Here is a 26,644-nt window from a genome sequence, read left to right as displayed (position 1 = left end):
TACAGATCACATAGACGTCAAATACCTGCTGCTGAAGGCCATTTGGACTTTTAACATGAATTAAATGCACTTACACGTCACTGACACTAACAAATGAGCAGTGATCTTAAGCTACAGTGTACAGGTGTGCTCTTGAAATCGGTTTACATGAGTTCAGAGGAGCGGTAAGCATCCTCTGTTCTTTCTCTGAGGTGAATGTACTGCTGACTATTGCCAATCAGACTTTTTAAATGGTTTTATTTAACATTTTAAGAGCAAACGATACAGGCCACCCCTGACTGGGTGGTAAAGTGTTCTTTCAGCCAGCAGAGGAAGTGTGAACATCCCTAAGCCTAATTATTCCTTTGAGAGTGACCAAATTTTCTGATGCCTGGTTAACAACACATTTTGAGGGATGATATAGTAGAAATGCCTCAGATATTCCTGTGAATACATCAGAACCTCAGATTGTGCTGTGCAATGTGAATTGGCCTATAAAGCAAGGCTCTAACTTAAATAGACAAAATGTAAATATCTTAAATGCAGAAGCTGTTACCCATGTTAGGCCTGTGGTGATAGTGTTTTTCCTTTTTTTTTTGCTTTTTCATAATGTGCAATAGACCATTGTATATACAGAGGTAAATATGTTCAATGTGCTGATTTCTTAACTGAATAAAATCATTACTACTAAAATGAATGATATTTGCGGGCGACGACTTGTTCCTCCTAATTATTCACAAAAAACAAGATGAATCTGTTTTGTTTATTGATTGCTGTGGAAATGGAAAACAACATTACTGGTGTGCATTTTGAGACAAAACGGAGGCACTGATATATTTTAAGATCAGTCAGAGCAAGTTTCTTTCAGTTGAAACCGCTCAGACTTAGATTTTAGTCTGGCATTAGGGTTAAGCCATGTCTGTGAAACCGGGGGATTTTCTCTAAACCTTCTTGGATATTAAGACAGGCACCTGCAATTCTGGCCGAATTAAAGATAGTTTAGCTTTTATTAGGTAACTTTACATTCAATTCGTTTTTAAAAGGTAACTTTACATTCTATGGAATCTACGCCGCTTACATTTCTTTTCTACTTACAAAATAAATAATGAACACCTGATCAATGACAGAAATTAACCTTCCCCAAAGCGATATTTGACTCCTTTTTTCACCTTTGTAATGCCTCTAACTTTATTAAATGTCATCTTTTGTCCCAAAAAAAAATGATTTATAAACCCTATATTGAAAATTTTAATTAAACAATAAATTCAATTAAAATAATATGCAATCAGGAAGAATAAGTTACTAGTCAAATGAAATCTGCATCAATTCATCTCTGCACGGCACAGAAGAGCACAAATGTGGCATTAATGAATATTTACAGACTTTTTGACAAGACTCAGAGGTGGTATTAATGCATTTCATAATAACAATGTTATGAAATTAATGTTTTAAATATAGAAATATTAAACGACTCAATTTATACTTTAAAAATTAAACTGAAACCGCCAATAAGTGGCAGGAAGTCACTGTCTTAACTGAATCATTCATTTGATCGTCGAAAAAAACACTAACGATTCGCTGAACGATTCATTTTTTCAAATCCCTCCTTCGTGTGACGCTAATCTGTGGTGATTGGTCCTATTGGTCTCATTTTGATTTCCTCATGCTTGTAATGCCTGATAAAGCAGGGTTTGTGAGCGAGGTGCTGCTTTGTGTTCAGCCGGGGAAACCGCTATTTACGCTCCAAAAGCGCCACCTAGTGGCAAAGAATGAATTTGCATTTTCATTCAAACCCACAAGTGGGCGAGCAATAGCCAGGTGTTTCTCAATGTCAAGGATACGTCCTTGGCAGGACTGGTCCTTCCAAGTCACTTCCTTCAGAGGCTAGGCGAGGCTCCTCTTAAGCATTCGGAGAACACGTAAATGGAGCAGGCTAGCAAGTGCACGTTATTGCGTCATTACGTCAGTGAAACGGTCCGCTTTTACTCTGGACAACTTAACTAAGTTAGTTATTTACTAAAGAAATGCCGGTGACGGCTAATAATTGTGAAATGAAATGACAGGTCCGGTTCAGTTAGCTATCAATAACGTAATTTCTAGATTTTATAATATCAATACGGTAGTAATACTTTTTAATACAAAAATGTTTTTTAAGTAATTTGTAAATATACTTACATTTGAACGCATATTGCCCCGTTGGCGCTCCGACTCCGCTAACGTCCAACATTTTGAATTTTTGAGCAAGATAGCAAAGCTGCGCGCATAGGCTTGTGGGTGATTTTAGCGCGCGAAGAGCGCGAAGGCTACACTTATGCATCCTTTCCTGTGTATGGGATATTTTTCGAACGAAGGACTCAGTCCTTGGTTGAAATTCCGAGGATCCTCGACATTGGAACAGTCCTTCGACGGATGTCGATGACGTAGCATCCTCGAAATTCTGGCTTCCGAGGATCCTTCCTTGACATTGAGAAATGATCAATAATGTTTCATGTGTCAACACGATAAGGCTTGGGACTAGTTTCAATTATTCAGAGTCGGCTCTTTCTTTTGAGAGACAACTTTATACAAGGTGCCATTTCAGATTTAAAACTTTGCAGGATGTTTTGATTCACTTAGAACTGTGCTACACACTGCAATGTAGTTTTCAAAAATCCATAATAGGGGTATATCGACATCTCTCATAAACTGATATTTCCCGCGAAATTCAACCCGACAGCTCAAACTGTAAATCGTTATTATAAGCTTATCATTGTGAATTGCAAGAGGACATTTTTGGACAGTTTTTTTTTTTTTTTTCAAACGCACTCAAAAAAAAAAAAAAAAAAAAAAAAAAAAAGTGCTGCAACAACCACAAAAGGAAATAGAATTGACGTTTGAAGAAACTGACAGAAGTTAAGAAATCTTTCTGTCTACCCTTTCAAGTTTAATGCATGATTTTGGTTAAAGTGTCAACTAAAGTACATTTGCAGCTTCACAAATCCAGCAAAAAGACCAAAAGCAAACAAACAAAACAGCACATAACTGCTTTAAAAAGCTTTATTTCTTGTAAGTATCACAAGAAGCCCATCATGATTTGCCTTTAAAACTCTGAATAGGTAGATTTAACATCCTAACATTCTGGTTACTCAAGACTCAAAAATGAGCTACAAAAATGAACCAAACTAAAAAAAAACAACAAAAACAAACCAAAAATATTTGTGCTGCTCTATAGTTAAATGAACGGACTCTAAAATTGTAATTCAAGGGCTACCCATAGTGTCTTATTTAAAGATACCACTTGTTAAAAACAAAAACAAGACTCCTGGCACCTGTTACTAACAATAAATCCAGTATTATTATAATTTTGGTCTTTCATATACATTTCAATATACATATCTACTGTTTAAAAAAAACAAAACAATCTATGCCGAGATTCATAAAGGTGTAAAAAGGTTTCAAGTTTGGCGTCTGTAATGCTGTTTATTTGAGGTGTTCGTTCTGCCGGCTCTGTCGTCTATTTGTCAGTGCATGCGCGCACACGCACACACACACACATACGAGTGGAACCTGAGGAGGCAGAGTGAGTGGAGGGGACCTGATTCGGCAGCTCAGATGAGCTCTACAGTGTTAACACTCTTCCCTGATCAGACACGTACAGTGCTTTCGGCTTGGCAGAACAGTCACGCGACGTCAATATCACTCAATCATTTGGGGCAGGTACTGAGGAAGGGGAGGGTGGGATTAGTGAGAGAAAAGGCAGGCTCCATAGTTCAATATCCCACTACACCTCTGCAGTCTTTCTGGACCTCTTCTTGAGAGGCTCTTTACTGCTGGTTGTGGCCGTCGATCTGCGCCTGTACTTGCGTGGTTTGGTGGATGAGGGTACTTCAGCGTTGTGCTCCACCGGGTTCTCCGTCTGAGGGCAGATATCAGAGTCTTCATGTTCCTGGCAGCAGAGCTGGCCCGTGAGCGGGTGCGACCGTAGCGCCCCCTCCTGGTGAGCCTTGCAAAAAGAGTTAGGGCACAACTGGCAGAAAGAATCAGAGTTCTTTCCACACACGTCACAGTGATGCCAGGGACAGTCCCAGCGACCTGGAAGACAACACAGTGCACAAATGTAAGTCATTACATATACACACATACATATATACATATATATATATATAAAACGTTTACCAAGCCACATTGCTTAAATCCCAGTACACATTTACCCAACTATTATCAAAAGTATTTCTAAATAAATACAAAACATTTTCTTGCGACCTTACATGAAGTATTATGATAAAATGCATTATGAAGAAGAATTGGACCTGTTCTGCAGGAGCATTAGAGGCTAACATTAGCATCATGCTACATAAGACAGTTTATGAGATTAATAGTACACTTTTGCTCAGAACTCACTTTAAACCACCATCGAGTGTTTGTAATAACTTCCTTTTGCGATCACATGTGTATACTTTGGGCGGCTGCAGTACATTCTAAAAGTAACCCAAAAAAACGCACCCCACGGCTCTGTAAATTTTCCCACGACTGTACTTTCAAAATAGCCCAATTGTGCGGGAAATCCGCGACGCGACCCTGGCAACACTGGTACGCTGTACCCTTATCACATATGAGTATACATCTCTCTCACGCAATGGGGTGGGCGATATGGGAAAAATATCATATCACAATTTGTTTTTAGAAATATCACGATTCATGATTTTATCAGGATTCTTTGTCATGTTAGTTTTACTATTTTAGTTTTACAAGTTGTCTGAGCATTACAGCCAAACTAGAAAGACAAAGACGCATGGCAGATATTTAGGCCAAAGTGGGCGAAGATAAAAAATCTTTGTCATTATTTTACTTATTATTTTATCTTTCTTATTAAAAAATAAGAACAAAGATACATTACAAATACATATAATATACAAATAAAACAAGTGCTTTATTTTCAGGTACAACAGGTGTATTTAGCAGAGCATTCAATGAAATTGAATGAACAAATATAAAAATAAAACACTACATAGACTGATTCCTAAAGCAACTGTATTAAAGATTTTCAGTTTTTCTCTTTGCATTTTGTTGTTTTGTTAACGTTAAATGAATAGTTCCCCCAAAAGTAAATATTTTGTCATCTGTCTGTCAATTCTGTCATAATGTTTTATTTTTATACCATCATTTACTTAAAAGTCGTTTTAAACCTGAATGAGTTTCTTTCTTCTGCTGAACATAAATGCTATTTTGAAGAAGGTGGAAAACCAAACAGTTGCTGGTCCTCAGTGACTTCCATAGGATTTTTCTTTCCTGCTATCAAAGTCAATGTAGACCAGCAACTGTTTGGCTACCCTCATTCTTCAAAATTCATTCTTTTGGGTTCAGCACAAGAAATTAATAGAGGTTTGGAACAACATGTGAGTGAGTAAATAATGACAGAAATTAAATTTTAGGGTGAACTATCCCTTTAATGACAGTCGACAGCACGTTTAGTGTCCTGTCCCTTTAAGAGCTGCACGCATCTAATATACAGTACAGGCACGCATCCGTTTCTCTCTTAACTATTTACTTTCATTTTAGAGATAACCAACTGAGTCTGTATGTAAACCTTGTGTGTTTTGACAGTATTAGTATAAAAGATAAATTAGTTGAGTAATAATGTACTATTTAATGTATAAATAATGTACCTTTGCGATCACGAATAAGTGCAGTGTCCTGTCAGAGTAACCACTGCTGTATGTTGTGTTGTACAGTATATAGAGACGGAGGCCAGAACTGTATTTGATAATGTGCGCTGCAGCACGATACTACGATATTTCTTAAAAAGCAGATCGTGGAGACATTTTTATCGTCCGCGATCAAAAATCGTCATATCGCACACCCCTACTCACGCAATGTCTCGCTCTCGGATACTCGCTCTCTCTCTCTCTGCGTTCGCTTCACTTTTGTCGAGCCCTGCGCCTTATAAATCACACAATCCCTGCATCCCCAATGTGCATACTATCCACCCTATCTGCCCTAAATAGTATTGAAAATGACTAATATCACATAGAATTTAGGATGGATAGTGCGCACATTGGGACGCAGGCAATGATTTCCTTCCGCGCTGTGATGACGGCAAGAAGTTGGGGTCAAACCTTATCAAACGATTAATTTGCGTTAAAAAAATATTAACGTGTTAAAATTTTTAGATTAATCACATGCGTTAACGTTGACAGCCCTAAAATAAATAAATAAATAAATAAATAAATATATATATATATATATATATATATATATATATATATGCTATTCCTAAATGACATAACATATGCCATTATAGAGGAATGGTTACCAAATGGTCTCTTGGTGCGGTCCAGACAGGAGAGGTGATAGGCTTTGGTGCAGCCCTTCTTATCACACAGAACCAGCTCTCCTCCGTCACCGCAGCGGAAACACTCGTCCTCAGACTTCTTGCCTTCATTCCGGGACTTTCTCCTTTTGGGCTTTTTCTTTTGATGCTTGGCTTTGGGCTCAGAAGAATGACCATTCTGAAGTTGGGTGAAGAGAGCATTACAGTATTTTGATTGACATTACTTTTCACTCCTCAACTATAAGAACTGGAAAAAGTAGATATGTAGCAGAGGTTTTTATCCAAATCAACATTTACAGGTATTACAGGGACAAGCTTAAGTGTTAAGTGTTTGATGAAGGGCACAATGGTGACAGCTCACACTTTACAAAGCTTAAACCTTCTGAATAGCAGGCCTGAGTTTTAACCACTACACCACCCCAGCAAGACATCAGTAACGACAGAGGCAGCTGAAATGAAAGGTTTTACAGTCACTCACCTTGGGTCTGTCACCTAGGAAACCACTGCAGTTGGGCGCTCCACAGCGGCACACAGTCTTTTCATTCCCCAGACAGTCCAGGTTATAGTTAAAAGTCAGCTCAGTGCCTGAAAACATTGAAGTTGCCAAACCAGTTTTTCCCATGTGACAGAGTAAATCAAATTGAATATAAATAAATATCTAGATAAAGCACACAAAATTAGGCTGGGGCAACAGAAATGTATAATAAATGAATAATATTTTGAAGTCTTGTTTTTCAAGTGTATTAAAGGGGTCATATGATGCGACTTCAAGTTTTCCTTTCTCTTTGGAGTGTTACAAGCTGATTGTGCATAGATAAGATCCCTGAAGTTGCAAAGACTAAAGTCTCAAAACCAAAGAGATATTCTTTATCAAAGTTAAGACTCTGCCACACCCCCCTAAAACGCTCATTCAAACACACCCCAACATGTCTACGTCACAATGTGGGGGTTCTTTTAAGCAATTTCAGAGGAACAATTATTTCAATAAATGTTGCAAAGCCGATTCTAAATGTTTAATACAACAAGTAAAATAGAATAAAAAGCTAGTTAAAATACCGGGCTGGGGAGTTAACATATCAACCAGTCTTGCACAAAAAGCCATCAAATTTCTATATTTTCATGAGCATGAGCTCACCAGAAGGGATGTCACAGACAGCAAACAGGCCGACGCGTGTGTCTCCATTAACTGTCCATTTCTGAGTCTCACAGTTGGGCTGGCAGCTGTGGTTCATGAAGCGAGAGTAGTTCCCTTTGGGTCCTGCATCTATAATCCGATCCTGTGCACACACACAAAAATGGAATATTACACATGATGAAGGTAGAAATTGTCACAATCCATTAAGCTGTCATAGGCTGTTATCTATGGGATGAGCTGTAGTGTTGTGACCTGTAATGCCACATAAGGCTGTTTTGTGCCATTCCCAATACAACACTGTTTCTCTGGCTCTGCTGTACAGGGTTCAAACATGCCATCATCAGACATGAACCCAGCACAGGAGGAGCGGTCTGTGCTTGTACGCACATGGCGCCTTCATTTACCTTGTCAATAGTGAGCATATAGAAATGTGTGATGTTGTTCTCCTGAGCGTATTTGATTCTGGCTCTGCACTCCTCCTCGTCTATCAGTTCACCCACATATTCATTCACAAACTCTCCCTGAGTAACACACAAAAGAGCCGATCAGCAATCACAAAGTAAATCTCCTCTGTTAAAATGTTCAAAAGCCAGCTCAGTTACTTTCTTAATGTCTCGCAATGACACCAGGCCCCAGCCTTTGCCTGCGGTGCGGATGATCTTGGTCTCGGGGTAGAGGCGTTTGGTGAAGTCCTGGTTTTGGCAGCGTTCTGCAGCTGGACATACTTGAGGATGGCACTCGTACAACAGCATGCGGTTCAGACACTCGGACTCAAAGCTGCAGGGGCGCTCGTCTGATGGCTTACAGTTACACTTGGGGATCTCAGAGATGTCCGCGGTGTAGACCTGTACTCGCCCACAAGGCTTATTCACCTAATGAAAATCAAAACTTAAATCTATTCAAAACTATATAAACAGACATTAATAACATTAAAATTACTATAGAAATTTTCATGGCAGAATGCTGGACAGTCACTAGACTTGAATCTTGAATTTTCATAACCTGGAAAACACACTTTCAAATTCAAATGCTATTTGCAGGTTTTCTGAGGTATGAGAATTTTGTATAAATACCTTGATGTATTTATATGGAGGAGGTTTCTTGTTGTTCTCTTGAGCCTCTTTGGCCTCCCTCTCCATCTCAATCTCCTTAAAGCGAGCTTCAGCCTCCAGCAGGGCTGTACAGATAAATACAGAAGAGCCGTTCCACAAATGTACTGACAATACTGATATAAAAATAAGAAAATAAGGATTTTTTTTTCTTTTTTTTTACCATTCTTAAAGACCTTTCCAATGCCAGTATGCTGATATTTGCTTCCCCTGTCTCCCTCCATGTAAGGAAAGACTCTGCCCTGATGTGTCCAAAAATAGTCTTTAGAGCCAAAGAAAAAGACAGGAAACTCTCCAATCTCATGACGCAGGTGCTGGATGTTGGTAGGGATGTTCTTAGGGTGACGGATCTCTGCAGGCCACCATCTAGAATTTCAAATGAGGTTAAAGTTTAGGACAAGAAAATCACCTTTGCAATAATGTAGTTTGTATGTACTGCTTGACAGTACATTGTAATGCATATAGACAACAGATATATCGTCAAGGTCAACAGATCATCTGATATCCGACAAGTGTTGACAGCGGGACTTTTATTTTGACAGCATCCGAACACAGATGCACTGGCGCTACCATTCTCCATCTTCATTAGTTTATTTGCACCTGATAAAAACCTGTGTGCTCTGTGTACCGGTTCAGCCATGTAAATTCTGCTATCACTGGACAGGAACGAGTGACAAATTTGAACTATCCTTGAATTCAAACGTATGCCATATTATATTAAGTTAACCCATTATCCCATATTAACTGTAGAACTTGTATAAACTGTAACAACTTGCATCTCTGAGCAACACACAGCAGTGTTTTGTTACTGAATGCTTCAGTGTTTTGAACGAATCCGAGAGTCAATGATTCAGTGAAACATTGATGAAGACAGTCACTTTCTTCATTTACGGAATGAATCAGCCGTTTGAATGAATCGTTTGAATCACTCATTAAGACAGTGACTTGCCGCCACCTACTGGTGGTTTGGATTCATATCGCTGCATTTTTCCAACTTTTCATATTTGTATTTGAAAAAAGTTAAAATCTTATAACATTATGCATTTGCAATTTTACTGTGTAAATGCATTTATGGAACCACTTATCTTCATTAAACAGTCTGAATAATTTAAATGGCAGTTTCTGTGTGATCCTCTGCAGTGGAAAGATGGAGTTGTTGATACTGATTTCATTTGAATGGTAACAACCATAGAGTGTCTTATTATTCTAACTAAATGAATTGATAAATTTGAATTGCTGAAAAGAATTTGACGTAAATGATGACACGTACATTTAATAAGGTTAGGAAAATATTGCCCTTCACAAAATTAAAAAGTGTCCTAGAAATCAATTTAAGGCAAATATCACAAATATGCTGATTAAAGAAAGACCTAATAGAGCACTGATGAGACTATTGCTTCAGAATAAACTACACTTACACACACAAAACAAAAAAAATCCGGTAAAATGCATGTAGTGGCATCGCCACACAGGAACGGTCATTTGTTTGTTGTCGGGCAACTAGTTTCTCTAGCTAGCACTAGGTGGTTAACGTTCCACCTAGTACCATTTAAAAAAAAAAGCCTCAGTGGCATGGCTATGATCTATGTGATTATTTTGCCCATTATTTTATGTTGATCAAAATCTTAATGTCACCGGCCTGGCTTAAATTATTTCAGTTTTCTACAGATACTCATACTGTGGAAAAAAATCTGTTCATCTGTTCAAAAATCATCCCGGTACCCAAAAAGGGGTGCCCTTGGGAGGATGATGATTACAGACCGGTGACACTCACCTCAAATGTTTTTAAAGCGTTTGAGAAGCTTATGTTAGAAAAGTTACATACATGTTTTTTTTTTTTTTTTTTTTTTTTCCCTCTCTCTCTCTATCCCCCATTCTCTTTTTTTTTTTCTCTCTCTCTCCCCCTTCTCTGTTGACTTTATCCACAATTTTTTTTTTTGTTTGTTTTGTTTTCTAATTCCTTTTTTTTTTTTATTATTATTATTATTATTTTTATTATTATCATTATAATTATTATTATTATTTTTTTTTTTATTATTATTATTATTTTTTTCTTTCTCTCTCTTGTTTTCTCTGTCCCCTGGTCTTGTCGGTCATAGTATGGTTAAATAAAAGGGTATATAAAATGTTATTAATTAAAAAAGAAAAAAAAAGAAAAAAAAAAAAGTTACATACAGATGTGGACCTATTGCTTGATAAATATCAGTTTACTTATATAAAAATAACAAATCACAAGTGATGCCATTGCAACAATAATGCATCTTATTTTGAAGCATCTTGAATGTCCGACTGCATATTACCTTTTTTAATTAAGTGGTATCATTCTTTTCTGTATGATAGGCCACAGCAGGTGAGGTTTAATTCTGCTTTATCTGACAGCAGTATGTAGCACTGATGTCCCTCAGGGGTGTGCATCTTCCCCATTTTTCTTTACATTATATACAAATGACTGTGTCAGTGTGGATCCAAATCAATACACAGTGAAATTTTCCAATGACACCGTTCTACTTAGTCTGCTAACAAAATTTATTTAAACACCCATTGTGCAGCAGTAGAAAATCTTGTGGCCTTGTGTGATGCACATAAACTGTAGATTAACATAAGACTGTGGAAATGCTGGTGGACCTGTAGCCATTTATGGCCATGAGATTGAGCAGGTGAGCTCATCTAAATATCTCGAAGTTCACATTGATAGTGATATGAGCTGGTGTACACAGGTGATAAGTGTATGTACCAGAGTTCATCAGCGTTTTCATTTTTTTGTGCAGATTATTTGGGTGTAAACATATGTTGATATCCTACAGAGCAGTGACTGAATCGATTTTTAGGTATGGCATAACTAGCTGGTTTTGTAATCTAACAGTTAAATCAAAAGCACAGCTCTCCAGCTTAGTTAGGACAGCGGGTAAAATTATGGGTACTCTCGATCCCCATAATCCACAGGAGCTGTTTGATCACACCATAAGCAGACAAGCTAGAAGTATTTTATCTGAAAATACACGTGCTTTACCACGTATATCAGTTGATGAATTCAGGGAGGAGGTTCAGGGTCCAATTGTGTAGGTACAATAGGTATAAATATTATTTTATCCCGCTGTCAGTTAAATTTTTAAACGATTAAAAGGGAATGCATTTTAAGGGTGTGGGGAGGGGGTGGATTAGGGTGGGAGTGTTTATCTGCATAAGTTCACCTGGTTAAATTGTAAGGCACTTTGAGCATTTTTTATGCATGTCTTATGTCTTTTTTGTGCAGCACGCCCTTTGTCCAAGCCAAATTTCTCCCACAGGAGACAAATAAAGTTAACCTAACCTAACCTTAAATGTCATTCTCTAGCCCTAGAAACCACTAAAACCACTAAATAAACTATAATAAATAAAAAATCCACTGTAAGCAGATGAGTTTGTACATTAAATAAAGCTAAAGGTGTGTGGTGCTGATGGAGACAGACCTGTAGTTTCCCAGTTTGACCCAGATGACGTCTCTGTATTTGGGTTTCTTTCCTGAGCGGCAGTCATTACAGAACCAGCTGCCATCAGGCATAGCGATGTTCAGACAGTCAGGGTGAAATGCAGCTGGACATGACTCACAGCACAGCAGACGGCCACCTTCAACACACATTTATACATTTATATTGTGCCATCATGATCAAATCAAGTATGCTCTAATTCTAATTCATGAGGTTCTAGTATTGTTTACATCCATTGCAATGTTTTAATGTTTAATTCTGGATGCCCAGCATTAAAAAAGGAATAAAACGGAGCTTATGTGTTGAATAATGAGAGTGGAAGCCACACCCTTTGAGCAGATGAAGCACCAGCTGACATTGACGTGAGAGTGGTGACTGTAGCCTTTCTTAGGCCTGAAGTGGTTTGTGCACACAATGGCAGAGGAAGTGATCATCTCGCTCCCTGCAGCAACACACAGGTCTCCAACATGATAGGCCACGGGGCAGCGCAAACAACGCATCATCTTTCCTGCAAAAGGACAACGGGAAATGTGCTTTATGTATCAAGTGATAAAACCAACATCAGCTTAAAAAAAGTTCTGTTGGAGATTCATTTAGCTCTTATATAATTCAACCCATTTGTAAAATATAGGCCTGGTTTCACAGAGAGGGCACCGATTCAATATAAGATTTATAATACATGGTCATAAGAGTCCTACTGATGTGTGACCCTGGACCACAAAACCAGTCTTAAGTCGCTGGGGTATATTTGTAGAAATAGCCAAAAATACATTGTATGGGTCATAATTATTGATTTTTCTTTTATGCCAAAAATCATTAGGATATTAAGTAAAGATCATGTTCCATGAAGATATTTAGTAAATTTCCTACCATAAATATATTAAAACTTATTTTTTGTTTAGTAATATGCATTGCTAAGAACTTCATTTGGTCAACTTTAAAGGCAATTTTCTCAGTATTTAGATTTTTTGTGCACCCTCAGATTCCAGATTTTCAAATAGTTGCATCTCGGCCCAATATTGTCCGATCCTAACAAACCATACATCAATGGGAAGCTTATTTATTCAGCTTTCAGTTGATGTATAAATCTCAATTTTGGAAAATTGACACTTATGACTGGTTTTGTGGTCCAGGGTCACATATTAAAAGTAGAGAGCCTTCAATGACAGGGTAACTGTTGCTGGCCTTTTTTGCATACTGCTTCAACATGAGTATCAATACGTATTTTATTATCAATGATAAGCCCAAGGTACTTGTAACTACTGGCCCATTCCACCATTTGACCTTTTACACTAGTTGGTTGAGGAGACGAAGGACTGGATCTAAAATCCATTACCATATAACTTTTAAAATGATCCTGTCTGTGTGTGAGAGAACACATCCTTGGGGAGAACCTGTGGACGTAATAAGGGTATCTGAAAAGGTACTGTTTACTCTTACTCTCTGCATTCTACCACTTAAAAACAAATCTAATAACCACCCCACTAACTTAAATTCTAATTTAAACTCTGAACTTAATTTCTTTACTAAAACATAGGGCTGAATAGTATTAAAAGCTGACGAAAAATCTACAAAGAGCAATCTAACATGGGATTTCCTTCCCTCCAAATGTTTCATAATCATATTTAACAGGGTGGATGAGGCATCCTCAACTCCCCTTCTGGCCTGGTAAGCAAACTGCAATGGATCTAAAAGACTTTGAGTTTTCAATAAAAGTTCATCCCTGACAAATTTCTCAAAACATTTCATCACCAATGATGTCAGAGCAACAGGTCTAAAATCATTTAGAGTCTTAGGATAACTTGTCTTCCTTACAGGCACAACAATGGCTTCTTTCCACAACTTAATATATTATATATTATAAAAAAACAGGACCTAGCTGATCTGCACGTTTTTAATAAACATCCCCAATCTTATCTGGTCCAGAGGATTTTCCCACCTTGCTCTTTTTAAAAACATTTATAACATCCTGCTGATTAAAAATTGTACACTCCATATTACACAGTCTTATTCCTAAACACATTCATTTCACTAGTAAAATACTCCACATCAAATCTAGTATAAAGTATTCAATTCTTGTGCCAACTGTATATCGGATATGACAAATATATATGATAAAAATACTATTGCTCTGCATTAATAAGTGCAGTTACTAATAATATTACATGCTCATTTCTTGTTTACTAAATGTGATTGTTGGTACATTTTATAATATTTATAACAATAATCCAGTATATTTACCATACTGTCAAAACAGAAGTTGAAAATTTTTTTTTTCTCAGTAAAACAAGATTTGGTTTTCCAAAAGGTACATCTGGAAAAAGTGGGGTCGTCTTATAATCAGGGTCATCTTATATTCGGGTCAATACGATAATTATTTAAATCATAGCATTTGTGAATTATGCATAATTATGATTTTTAAATGGGTTTAATATATCATGCAGCGATTGCAGCCTTGGAAAAGTGTAATAATACGTTTTATGGATTCTCTTCTGTGAAACGCACCACTTCTGGTATTTTGCCAGTTAGTCGCCGTGAGCAAAAGTCGAGGATTTTTAAAAATCAAATAAAATCGACGAATCGCGACAGCCCTACAGTAAAGCACTAAACTTGAGTTAGGTAGCTCACAAAATTTATTTAACAGTAACGTACAAAATCGCATTTATGATGTAGAAAAGGTATATATTGTACCATAAATGTACCATTATTCTTCTATAGTCTTATATGGAAGTGACCAACAACTTCAGTGATTGTGTGTGATTTAGTCGCAAATTGAAGAAAAGTTTTTCAAAGCACTTTGTGACTTTTCTTACTTCATACAAAAAAAACGGACTAAATCTGATTTCTTGAGTGATTTTATAAATTCAAAATATAAAAGGAAAAAGTATGAATGACTAATAAGCCAATAAGTGCTCCTCTGCTGCTATCTACAGGTTATAGCCTAATGGTGATTTGATGTTTTTTTTTTTTATTGTACAGAAGTGTTTGTTCACCACAGTATGTGTGTCATCCCATTGTAAATAACATTCAAATAGTATAATTTTGGAGCTTTAAAGTGCTGGAAAAAGTTGTGTGAAATGCTTGAAAGCCATTGAAAATTGCTTGAATTTCTCTCTCAAAAGGTTGTACAAACCCTGAAATGAACAATGTTATAACATTCGACTATTTCTGCCACACCATGGTTAGCGTTACTGCTTCTGGTTTTCTATGTCAGTGCCGTTTGATCGGTTTACAACAGATTTCGGTGCAGAATTTGAATGATTCTCACTACACCTCGCAGCAGCCTTATTCATTGTGCGGCGAATTCAAATGCTTCTCACTGGATCTCGCAGCACTGTTGCATCTGTGCAGTGCTGCAAAATCAACTTTAGTTCCCGAGTAAAGCTGCTCTGAGCTCGGAAAAATTTGTTTGCGTCGCGGTCTGAGCTGATAAACTGTCTGCTCTGCGTAGCTCAAACGAGTAGCGGGATTTTGTTACACTTCTGTTTCGTTTGCCGTGTGATGTTTCTCATATGCAACAGAAATGGCACCGCGAGTTCAACAATATAGTGGTCGAGCCAGTGCAACTGCTTGCAAAATTTACTCGCATCAGCAGAAAAAATGGTTACAGTCTGGAACCCTGGACTGTATGTTTTAATGAATAAATTAAATAAATATGCATGCCAGTTTAAGTACCTTTGGTGGCCTTGCCAGCACCTCGGCCGCTGTAGTGGCAACTGAGGCAGGTGTGCAGGGGGCAGCGGAAGCCGCGGTTCTCAAACACAGTCAGAGCGCTCAACCGCACACAGGCCTCATGGTAGAAACGCCCACAGTGAAGCACACAGCAACGCCGTACCTCTCCTTCAGACTTCTTACAGGTGAAACACACATGCACACCTGAAAAACATGAAAGTAAATGATAGCTCACAATAGTGAGAAAGCGTTTTTTTTCCATTACCATGCATGTCTCACCCGAGCTGCAGGCGGAGCAGAGCACCTTTTCTGCTGACCGATCCAGCCCAATACAGTGCAGGTGATATGAGGCACAGCAATGTCCTTCACACATCACCAGATCCTCCCCGGGCTGCTCACACACCTGTGGAACAGTAAAACACACTCATGAATATGCAGCATACCACACAAGAGCTGAACACAGCTTAATAAACACGCGTCTGATCGACAGATATACCATGCACCTTTATGTGTTGTTAAAAGTAGTGAATGTGTGTGAATGTATGATGTTGTGAATAAATATAGTATAATCAATCACTGCTCATTTTTTTTCAGAGATAGTATGCTAAATATTTTATTTGTGTTATTAACATGCTTAAATGGTCTAACAACAGAGCATTCAACATTGCAAGTGCATGTAACTAGGGGTGTGCGATATGACGATTTTTGATCGTGGACGATAAAAATGTCTCCACGATCTGCTTTTTAAGAAATATCGTAGTATCGCGCTACAGCACACATTGTCAAATACAGTTCTGGCGCCGCCGTATCTATATACTGTACAACACGACATACAGCAGTAGAGTTACTCAGACAGGACACTGCACTTATTCGCGATCGCAAAAGTACATTATTTGCATACAAGCCTTGCTGGTTAAATGTTTAATTCGCGCGCTGGTCTGACGTGCGCTCATACACCTGAAGCACGCGCACTAAAACGCCTGTCTAACAGCGCCTGATTACTCAACTAAGTTATATTTTGCGCTAATACTGTCAAAACACACAAGGTTTACATACAGACTGAGTTGGTTATCTCTAAAATGAAAGTAAATAGTTAAGAGAGAAACGGATGCGTGCCTGTACTGTATATTAGATGCGTGCAGCTCTTAAAGGAACAGGACACTAAACGTGCTGTTGACTGTCATTAAAGGGATAGTTCACCCTAAAATTTAATTTCTGTCATTATTTACTCAGTGGAAAACCAAACAGTTGCTGGTCCACATTGACTTTGATAGTAGGAAAGAAAAATCCTATGGAAGTCACTGAGGACCAGCAACTGTTTGGTTTTCCACCTTCTTCAAAATATCATTTATAAATGTTCAGCACAAGAAAGAAACTCATTCCGGTTTAAAACAACTTTTGAGTAAATGATGATATAAAAATACAACATTATGACAGAATTGACAGACAGATGACAGAATATTAATTTGTGGGGGAACTATTCATTTAACGTTAACAAAACAACAAAACACAAAGAGAAAAATCACTCACTATTCTTGACTGAAAAACTTTAATACAGTTGCTTTAGGAATCAGTCTATCTAGTGTTTTATTTTTATATTTGTTCATTCAATTTCATTGAATGCTCTGCTAAATACACCTATTGTACCTGGAAATAAAGCACTGTTTGTTTTATTTGTATATTATGTGTATTTGTAATGTGTATCTTTGTTCTTATTTTTTAATAAGAAAGATAGAATGATGACAAAGATTTTTATCTTCGCCCACTTTGGCCTAAATATCTGCCATGCATCTTTGTCTTTCTAGTTTGGCTGTAATGCTCAGACAACTTGTAAAACCAAAATAATAAAACTAACAAAGAATCGTGATAAAAATCGTGAATCGTGATATTTCTATAAAAAATCGTGATATGATATTTTTCCCATATCGCCCACCCCTACATGTAACTATTCTAAAATCTTTTAAAACTCCTTGGATTCAACCCACTTTATCTTCCTGATATGTTTAAAATAAAATTATATTACATAATTTGTTTCTATTCATCATGTGGAATAACAGGAATAATGAAAACATTACTGCTATTATTTACATCTTGTTTATATTTTTTTGTGGTCTGTGTGCAGAGTTCACACTGAACAAACTGCCCAACATAAATCCACAATTGACCATTGCATTTACACGATCAACAACTACTGGTATTGCACAACACTACACAGAGAGTTCACTCACCAGACACACACTTTCCTTCTTGGCACCTGCAGTTCTTTCTGTCTTCTTTGAGTGATGTGATTCGTCTGTACTGTCACTGGGAGAATCGGGTCTCTGCTCACACAGCGAACTCTAAAATATGCATTCAGAATATATTTACTTACAGGACATCTTGTAAGCAAAAGTGACAGAAACCATTTCCCATTCCAAACAAAGTCAATCATTCAAATCAAGAAACACTGCATGCACGTCACATTTTACAAAATGGTCCACAAATGATCAGGTTCCAAGTATGATATTTCAAGTATTGAAAAAAAATAAACAAATACACATACCTCTGGCTCAGGAGATGATGATGGGCGGTGCTTTTTGGATGAGACAAGAAAAGATTGTCTGCCTGACTCCTGTTTCCTTTTCCTGACACGCTTGGCTTTAGCAGGAGACTCCTCCCCTGAGAAACCAAGATAATTTTAAAAACAGAGAAACTGTAGGGTACAAAATGACACAAAAACGAGCAGTATTTAGACTGGGCCTTTTCTGTAGTTCAAAACAATTTGTACATTTACTTGGCGCTTTTTTAGGTTGTTTCATTTTGTCATCCCTGTCGGCTTTCCGCCTCCTCCCCCTGGGTTTACCAACAGCAGCCTCATTTGATGGTGCCTTCTGTTAGAAAAGAAGGAATGGAAACAATATCATTAATTTAATAGCTGAATTATTATTAATTCATTTTTATTTTATTTTATAATAATTTAAATGTTCAATAATTGTTTTCATGCTAAAATATCTACACACATCATACTATACCTTTTGGCCTTTCTGCTTTTTAAACTCTTTTTCAAGCTTGGTTTTCTTTTTAGGCTGCAGCTCCACATCATTCTTGGATTCTCGTAAACGTTTGTAGCCTATTTTCTTTCCTGTATGAAGCAGTCAGAATGCATGCTTACTTGAAACCTTTTATAAAGGAGAATTTCAGGTTTGAACCATATACCTTTTCCATAAACTGAAAAGTTGCTAATAATGAAACCACCTACACACCTTTAGAAACATCTTCCTCCAAGACTTTTGGGCTTGGTGCTAATACCGTTATATCTGATCAAAGAAAAACACAGGAAATTACTACAAGAACAAAAATATATGAACAACAACCCTGAACATTTGAGGGCTTTCATTTAAAAGAAATGTGTGCAATAGTGTACATTGTTTAAACGATATAATTGTCTATATATTTTTAATCTTTCCAGATACAAAAAACAGCAATTATCACTGGTTAGGTAATTGTTTGCAATTTACAGTTTATAAATGTCTTTTAAGTTACATGTCTCACCTGAAAATCCAGGATTAGTGGACACTGTGCCTAAAGTGTCAGAAATACTGACACCAGCTTTTACTTTCCTCTTCTTTACTGAATTTGGTGCAGCAGGAAACTTCTGTCTGAGCTGTCTTGGCTTCTTCTGAGGAGCTTTTGGCTGAAGGTCTAGATCAATACAGAGCAGGTCCTTCTTATATGTAAAGATAAAATGAAAAGAAAGTGTGATTACCACAAAATACAACAGTATTTAAAACTATCATTATCCAGCGAGACAAAACACACCTTTTTCCCAATCTTTGTCTTTATTTTACTCTGGTGTTCGGATACAGTGCAGTGATTCTACAATGCCAAAAGATTTGAAAGATTACATCTCTAGAATTAAACTGAAATACTAATTCTACACTGAGATAAACAAGTCCAATCTTATAAACTGCTACCTGAACAGTAGACCCAGGGACATATTTTGCAGAGGAAGCTTCAGTCTTCTTCCACTTCAGTATTTTGCCGTGCCGATCCCTCTTCCCTGACGTTTTAGGTGCTTTTTTGGGGAGGGTGTTTTTCCCTGATGAAGTGCTGCTGTTTGTGGGGGCGGAGAAGAGGCCTGGGATGGTGGTAGTAGTTGTTGTGGAGTTGGGGCTGGAATGAGTGGAGTCAGGAGGAGTGAGGCTAACAAGCTCCTGAGACTCCCTCCGATCTTGGTCTTGCTGTGGTTCCTGATTGCGCTGTGCTTGAAGCTCTTGTAGCATGCGAGGGTTGAACTGGGCTTTGCCATTTTCATAAACAAAGCTGAATTTGGCCAGTCGCTCTTCTATTAGTAAACACAATGCTTCTGTAGCCTGTGACACACCTGTCTCCCACTGTTCCCGAAACTTACGAGGAATTGCCCGCTGTAGAGAGCACATCAACAACGTCAAAGGAATCTCATAATACAACAAATATATAGTAAAAATATTAATGAAAAATACACACAATATTTACTGTACCTTCCTTCCACTAATATCAATAGGTAGTTTGTTGCTGCGGCTAAGTGACTGGTATTGGTGTTTTCCTGAGAAGGTGACAATGCTCTTTTCAAAAACATATCCTCTCTCTGGAGCATTTCCGAAGTACTGTACATGGTACAATAATCCTGTGCGGCTATTCACTGCAAAAAAAAGTAAATAAAATAAAATATTAATTAAAAAAAAAATGGTCTAAGGTTTTGACTAAGTTTAAATCCAATTCTTACAGGTGCTACCTTTCTCATGCTGCCTTGTTGACAGCTGGAAGCCAGTACTTCTCTCTCCTTGTTAGCTCAAGGTCACCATTGTGCAAACAATTTCCAAAGGATCTGTGCCCTCCCCTATCAGTACTTTCAAACCATCCGTTTGGACCAAATGTAAGTGTTGTTTCTGACACTGTCACAACTCTTAGCAACTCTCAACTTTTATCTATCTGCCTCACAGACACAGCACCCAGATGACTCACTATACCTCTTATTCTTGGAGCCCCTCAGGGCTCTGTTTTCAGCCCTTCTTCTGCTCTTCTTTTTAATATTTAAATACATTCTGTTTACATTACTTCACATTTATGGTTCTTTCCAAATTTAGCCAAACCTTTCAAAATCTAGATGATGCTGTCAGCCTATCATTTCAACTACCTCGTCAAGACAGCATTCTTTTAACTCTGTGAAAACTGCACATCTTTGCTCAATTCTTAGCCCAAAAGATACTGAATCACTGGTACCTGCTTTCATAACTTCACAGCTTGGTTACTGGTTACGGCCTACTCACCAAAACCATAACAATCGACTGGCCACCCGATTCATCTCTTATTTACAAAAAAGCACTTCTTGTAATCTTTAAATCGCTTAATGACCTTGTTCCTTGAGTTTCTGAGCCACTTCAGCTGTTTCCTTGATGTTCCCTAGATTCTGACTTTCCTCCATGGGTGGAAAAACATGCAGTGCCATGGCATCTAAACTCCTGAACTCACTCTCAAGTAGCCTTTGCAATTTTTAAACTAAATTAAAAGCTTTTTCTCACAGTATTACTTTCCACATCAGACTCATTGTTTTTTTTTTTTATCTATATCTATCAGTTTGCAGTAACAATTTTGCTAATGTTACTGAGTTATAATATTCATTGCTTTTCCATGTCTAAAAATATGGATCATTATAAAAAGGTGCAGCTAATGTTACATCATATTAGCAAGCACTGCCACAAAAGGTTAGAAACTGAGTAAGACAGTAATGATGCAAATCTGTTGTGGTTGACAATATGGTAACAGAAACTGCTTAAAGAACAATACGTCAACTGATCACATCTTACCTTTTGACCTAAAGTGCATGTTAATCTCCGGGTCTGTAGTGATCATGCATGGCCACCAAGGGTATCCAGACACTTTGCCCCAGATAACATCACCCACTGAGAACTGCACACGGGGTTCTGTCTCTGTACCACTCACTTCCACATCATCCACAACCTGTGCAACATCATTCACTTCACAGTCAGACACAGGCCCCTACAAGACAGAAATGAAGAACTGTAAGACTCATGAAAAAAAGAGAATCCCCTCCACAAGAACACATTTTCCTTATGACAAACAACTTATTTTGCATTAAGACAGTTGAAGAACCATTAAGAGCCAATAAGCTATACCTGGGTTGGGATGGGAGTAACACTAGCAGGTATCTCGCCATCAGTCTGCTCATCAGACTCAGTGGGGAGAACACATGGTTCGGTGATGAGGTCATTAGAATTTATGGTGGTGTGCAGTATAGGGGATTGATCAGAACTCTCAGTAGGGGTTAAAATTGACTCTCTGTGATTTGGTGGAGTTCTCTTCCTCATAAGCCCCCCTTTATTCTTTCGTCTTTCTCTCCTGGCTGTTGGAGAGGCAAGAAAACCTTCTGAAAGTCTCAATGGTGCATTTGTCTCCTCTGTTCCCTCCTCTGCATAATCTGCTCCGTATCGGTTTGTCTTCCCACCTAGATTTACCACACATTTGGTTATTTTAAAAGTTAGTTCAGGAGAAACACTGGACTTCCTTGGAGGGCTGGCATGCTGAGGAACAGGCTCCACCCCTTTGAGAAGAGGTTGTGCAGCTGTGGCAGCACAGAGCTTTGGAATTTTGTCTTGATCGCCATTTAACAAGCGGGAAGTCAGGTCTTTTAGCCGCTCATGGGTGTGGTTATGACCATGACTGCCAATCATCTGCAAAACACTTTCTTGAGGTGTAGCTGCCAGCTGGGTAGCAGCTTTATCCATGAGCATAGTAGGGTCAGTGCTCCCATCACCCCGACTCTTACATCCACCAGGTGAATCAGAGGACTGTTTCATGGTGGTAGGACTCCTGGGCTCTGGCATTGCAGGCAGCGATGTCCCCTTACTATCTGTCATTACTAACCAGGGGCCTGAAAAAGACAAAAAGCAATAGTGTTTACAAAATGAAACATTTACAATCAGCAACCTCAAATATATTACAAAAAAGGGCACATTAATTTAAAAAAAGTATGCACATTTACACATGTAAACTGAAATAAATCAAATTTAGTCAACATTTGAAGTGGATCAAAACCTCTCATCAAAGTTGTACTAAAACCAAAACGCATTCTTGTCTTAGGACAACTTTGATTAACTCTTTTTGATCCACTTCAAATGTTGACTACTGTATGTATATATATTCATACATACACACAAACACAAATATACTCAAAATATGGTCTGGTCAGTCCATACAGCTGTGTGATTATTATGAATTAAAATATACATTGTTAATATTAAGGGGCCTCTGGGTTAGAAAAAGGTGACAACCTTTGCTTTAAAATATGCAAACAACTACATTATGGACCACACCTTAAAAGCCTAGGTCCACTTCTATTCATGAATTAGACTAAATAAAAATATAAAAAATAATGCAGCATATATACACATAAATATGTATGCGTTTATGCAGGGGCGTAGAATTAGGGGGGGGGGGGCGCTAGGGATGTGTCCCTACCAATAGCCAGCCACTACCAAACTGTCCCTAGCAATAATTTTGATCAAACAATTAAATATGTTTTTGTTATTTCAGATGCATCTGAAACGTCATATCATTGATATTACCTAACAAGTTAAAGTAAATGCGTTAGAAAACTGCACGCTTTCAAGGACGTGCATTTAATCCATGTGCAGAATGTAGTCACACACCGGACGAGAAGTGCAGCAGCATTTAGAGCAACTCACAGGTTTTGCACCCAATTCAAGAAAGCAGTCCAAAACAGTTAATATAAAAGCCCATTTCAGGAATGAACAAAGTTGCATGGATGAGTTTGAAGTATGGTGTTTGTTTGACAAAACAGAGCAAACAATTAGCTCCCTATATAAAGCATACAGACAGAAAGACAAATGTTGTGCGTAAAGATACGATCTTTCAGCCTAGGATAAAGTCATGAACATTAACAATAATTCGGGACAAATATAATGTGAATTCTTTTTTTTTCGGTAAACTATGGAAGTGGCACTCTGTGGTGCAGCAGGATTTGGAACATGAGTCCTGAGTCGCTGCGGACAGTCTTTAACTTTAAATTAATGATTTTCAACTGAATATACAAATCAAACTAGTAGCTGAAATATCCACAAAATAAAAAACAACCCTGCTATAAGAGCGTGCAGTTTATCTGTCAATCAGTTTCGTTACTACAGCAACAGCAGAGTATTCTATCAGAATCATCCTGGGTCCAATTCGATTAATATTAAAATGTGTGATTAAGACACCCAGCACTCTGATGCTGATGTTGTTGGTTCACAAAATCAAAATTGTGTAATTATTGTCTGTTAAACATTATTAAAAACCAAAAAAAACTGTAAACTATATGAATTATAACCCATTATTGTGTCCCCACCAATGTCGAAAGTAAACCTACACCCTTGTGTTTATGTATATATATGCGTGCGCACGTATATATTTAACAGGTACATTTTGAAAATACAAAACGTAAAAAGATTACGAGAACAAATATAACCGACGTTTATCGAAAATACGAATTAATTGTTATAACCACTGCACCTGTGGCGACTACTGCAAGCTGCAGGTAGCCACAAATAAGCAGTAGTTACGGTTCGTGTGGGACACTGCGTTTAGGTGAAAGAACTGAGTGGATGATGGCAGGATGGAGTTTGAGAACTGGAATGGTTTGGTCCCACATTAAAATGGCTTCCATGAAGGATTCGCAGTGCGCCGGTGGGTGGCCAGCCGCTTTGATTCAGTTCAATGCTCAAACCCCTACGCCACCTCCTCAAACGAATCCTGAAACAAAACCCACTGATATAAACCAATCCATTCAATACAAAATAAACACTGCGAAATGAAAGAAAAAAACCGTACCGCTTTTGATTGTAACAAGAACAACGGCAATAAACGAATCATATCTAAAAAGTGCATCAAAACAAAACCCAAGCAAAGCTTTATGTAAAACAGTGACTGCTCAAATGTAAATGTCCATTCGGTCCTAAACAAGAGGCAGTTATCGAGCTCTTGTTATTCAGGATGAGCGGTCAGGATGCCTCGTTAACATCAATGAAGGAAGATTATAGAGGAGTCAGTGGTGGACTCTCCTAACCGTCCTAAAAGCCCACACCAAACTGAAAGAAAATAACTCACGTTAATACAAACTTTTACACCAAAATTAAACTAAAACACCTTCCGTGGGAATTGTGCTCTCGGTTAAAATGCTGCAATACTTCAGAGACCAGACGGATGTAAGGAAATATATACAAAGTGGAGTAAAACATTTCAAGCCATAGGTCCGTGAAAGAAACAGTGTAACTGTTAGAGCTAATATGATGTTAGCAAAGAAATGAATCGCCAAGACACATAAAACACTTGTGCGGATCCAAACAGATCTACGCTATTAAATATGTAAACTCTAAGGATGTGTCTGGGGCTGTGATACATACTATAACCACATGGTGTATTTTATTAACTCAGGAATAATTTATTCTTCGAACTGAAGCTGACAAACCTCGCGAACTACAGCTTAGCCAGCTAGCAAGTGAGGCACAGCTGCAGCTGCCTCAGTCAGTGACATACTACAAAACGACTCGCTTATCCGTGAAAGAAAATCTCTAATAGCCCACCCCAGCGTGTAATAGACAGCAATCCCCCTTATTATGACGTGCCACGATTTATTCCTGTGGGAAAATAAACCTGTTTACTGCATCTCCATTACTCCCGACCTGTATTGAGAAGCTTGCGGGAAACTCTCTCATCCCAATCAGCGCCAAAAATACTCACATCCGATTGGCTGACACGCGACGGCACAATTCAACCGGCCTTTTCAAATATCACTCTCTTCGCGGCCGACTCTCCGTTGAACATCTTCACTTATCCATGGCGCACTCCCAACTTCATCGCAGGTTCGCTGTTTGAGATGAAGCCGTGAGATTCTGAGATCATCTGTTTTTGTTTTTATTTCGAAAAATGGCAAAGCGGCACAGATCACTGCTCGAGGAATTGAGCAGAGGAGGGCAGTTCTCACCATGTGACGTCAGAAGCAAGAGGGATCTTGTTGCCAGTTGCACACAGAAAATGTGGCGAATGCTGAGTTTTACGTCGTTGTATAAAAATAACGACAACGTTTTGGAATTAATTAGTTGCGATTATTGGTTGAACATAAATAAATACTGTAATATGTCATTTTTGTTTTAAATATATTTTAAATTTTTCCAGTTAATATGCTTTGAGCGCGTGGTCGATTTGCACTCAAGCTAGAGTGTCTGGCAACCAGAAAATAAGCGCGCCAGACTGTGTTGCCATGTCCGCTTATTTCAATCGTATTTTGGTTTGTTGATTTATTAAGGCGCTTACAGACATTGGTTGCGTTTTTGCTCTTATTTCCAAAATATTTATGTAAATGCACCGAAAAAAAGATGTATTCATTGATTTAGATGGTAAGTTGTATGTGTAACATTCCATATAATTACATGATAGCACAAGTCCATTGCAGCAAATGCCTTTTTTATGTGCATCGTGCTACAATAAATAGACCAATGAAGCACGCAATTATCCCTTTGGGAAGGAATGAAACTAAGTTCCCTTATTTAGACATTTTAGTAATACAAGCCACGTATTTTTGAGCATATTTTATCATACTAATTTTCTATCTTTTATACGGAGATCTGGCAACATTGGCGCCAAGACCCATATAGACCTCATTGGCCAGAGTTCATAAACCATTAAAATGTTTCAAAAGTAGTTTATAGTATACCCATTTAATTTCCGTTTCTAGAAGAATATTTAGCAATCGGTTTTTTGTTTAAAAAAAATCTGTATAGTATTATTACATATTTAAATTAAGCGTCAATTGTTTGTGCACACATCAACATTGCCAGTAACATTTAGGGGTTGTTTAAAGTTACACCATGCCAAACTTTTTTCGGATGTCAGAACGCTAATCATTCACTGTGTATGAACTCATTTAGAGTTTCAAGAA

General features: G+C 37.9%; 1 protein-coding gene across 6 annotated transcripts; it reads right to left on the bottom strand.

Moving 5' to 3' along the window:
* Positions 1–2,841: 2,841 nt before the first annotated feature.
* nsd2 (nuclear receptor binding SET domain protein 2) lies at positions 2,842–25,695 on the bottom strand. Of its 6 annotated transcripts, none has more exons than XM_079439761.1 (24): positions 25,389–25,440; positions 21,828–22,582; positions 21,498–21,690; positions 20,172–20,332; positions 19,626–20,075; positions 19,471–19,527; positions 19,204–19,378; positions 18,915–18,968; positions 18,684–18,793; positions 18,440–18,542; positions 18,215–18,330; positions 17,901–18,011; positions 15,952–16,075; positions 15,676–15,876; positions 12,329–12,508; positions 11,983–12,139; positions 8,697–8,899; positions 8,498–8,601; positions 8,027–8,296; positions 7,829–7,945; positions 7,425–7,566; positions 6,768–6,874; positions 6,272–6,467; positions 2,842–4,050 (listed from the first exon to the last, which is right to left on the bottom strand). In XM_079439761.1, exons 2-24 carry the CDS (start codon positions 22,566–22,568, stop codon positions 3,740–3,742), a joined length of 4,383 nt encoding a protein of 1,460 aa, XP_079295887.1. In that variant the 5' UTR covers positions 22,569–22,582; positions 25,389–25,440; the 3' UTR covers positions 2,842–3,739. The 6 variants fall into 6 exon arrangements, with proteins under 6 accessions (XP_079295887.1, XP_079295886.1, XP_079295889.1 ...); XM_079439760.1 differs by lacking the exon at positions 25,389–25,440 and adding an exon at positions 25,447–25,695 and having other exon boundaries at positions 2,848–4,050; XM_079439763.1 differs by having other exon boundaries at positions 2,980–4,050; positions 19,204–19,375; positions 25,290–25,428.
* Between the last annotated feature and the right edge of the window lie 949 nt (positions 25,696–26,644).

Source organism: Barbus barbus (assembly GCF_936440315.1).
Source record: "Barbus barbus genome assembly, chromosome: 18".
Lineage (NCBI taxonomy): Eukaryota > Metazoa > Chordata > Actinopteri > Cypriniformes > Cyprinidae > Barbus > Barbus barbus.
Note: the sequence above shows the minus strand (reverse complement) of the source record. Positions and strands in the feature narration are given on the sequence as shown.

Excerpts from the sequence above, each read along its gene's own strand:
- nsd2 (XM_079439760.1), bottom strand. The coding sequence starts at position 22,568 with ATGACAGATAGTAAGGGGACATCGCTGCCTGCAATGCCAGAGCCCAGG. Across the intron at positions 20,333-21,497 it reads CATGCACTTTAGGTCAAAAG|TGAATAGCCGCACAGGATTA; the intron begins GTAAGATGTGAT and ends TTTTTTTTGCAG. Across the intron at positions 12,509-15,675 it reads TGCTGGCAAGGCCACCAAAG|GAAAGATGATGCGTTGTTTG; the intron begins GTACTTAAACTG and ends GTCCTTTTGCAG.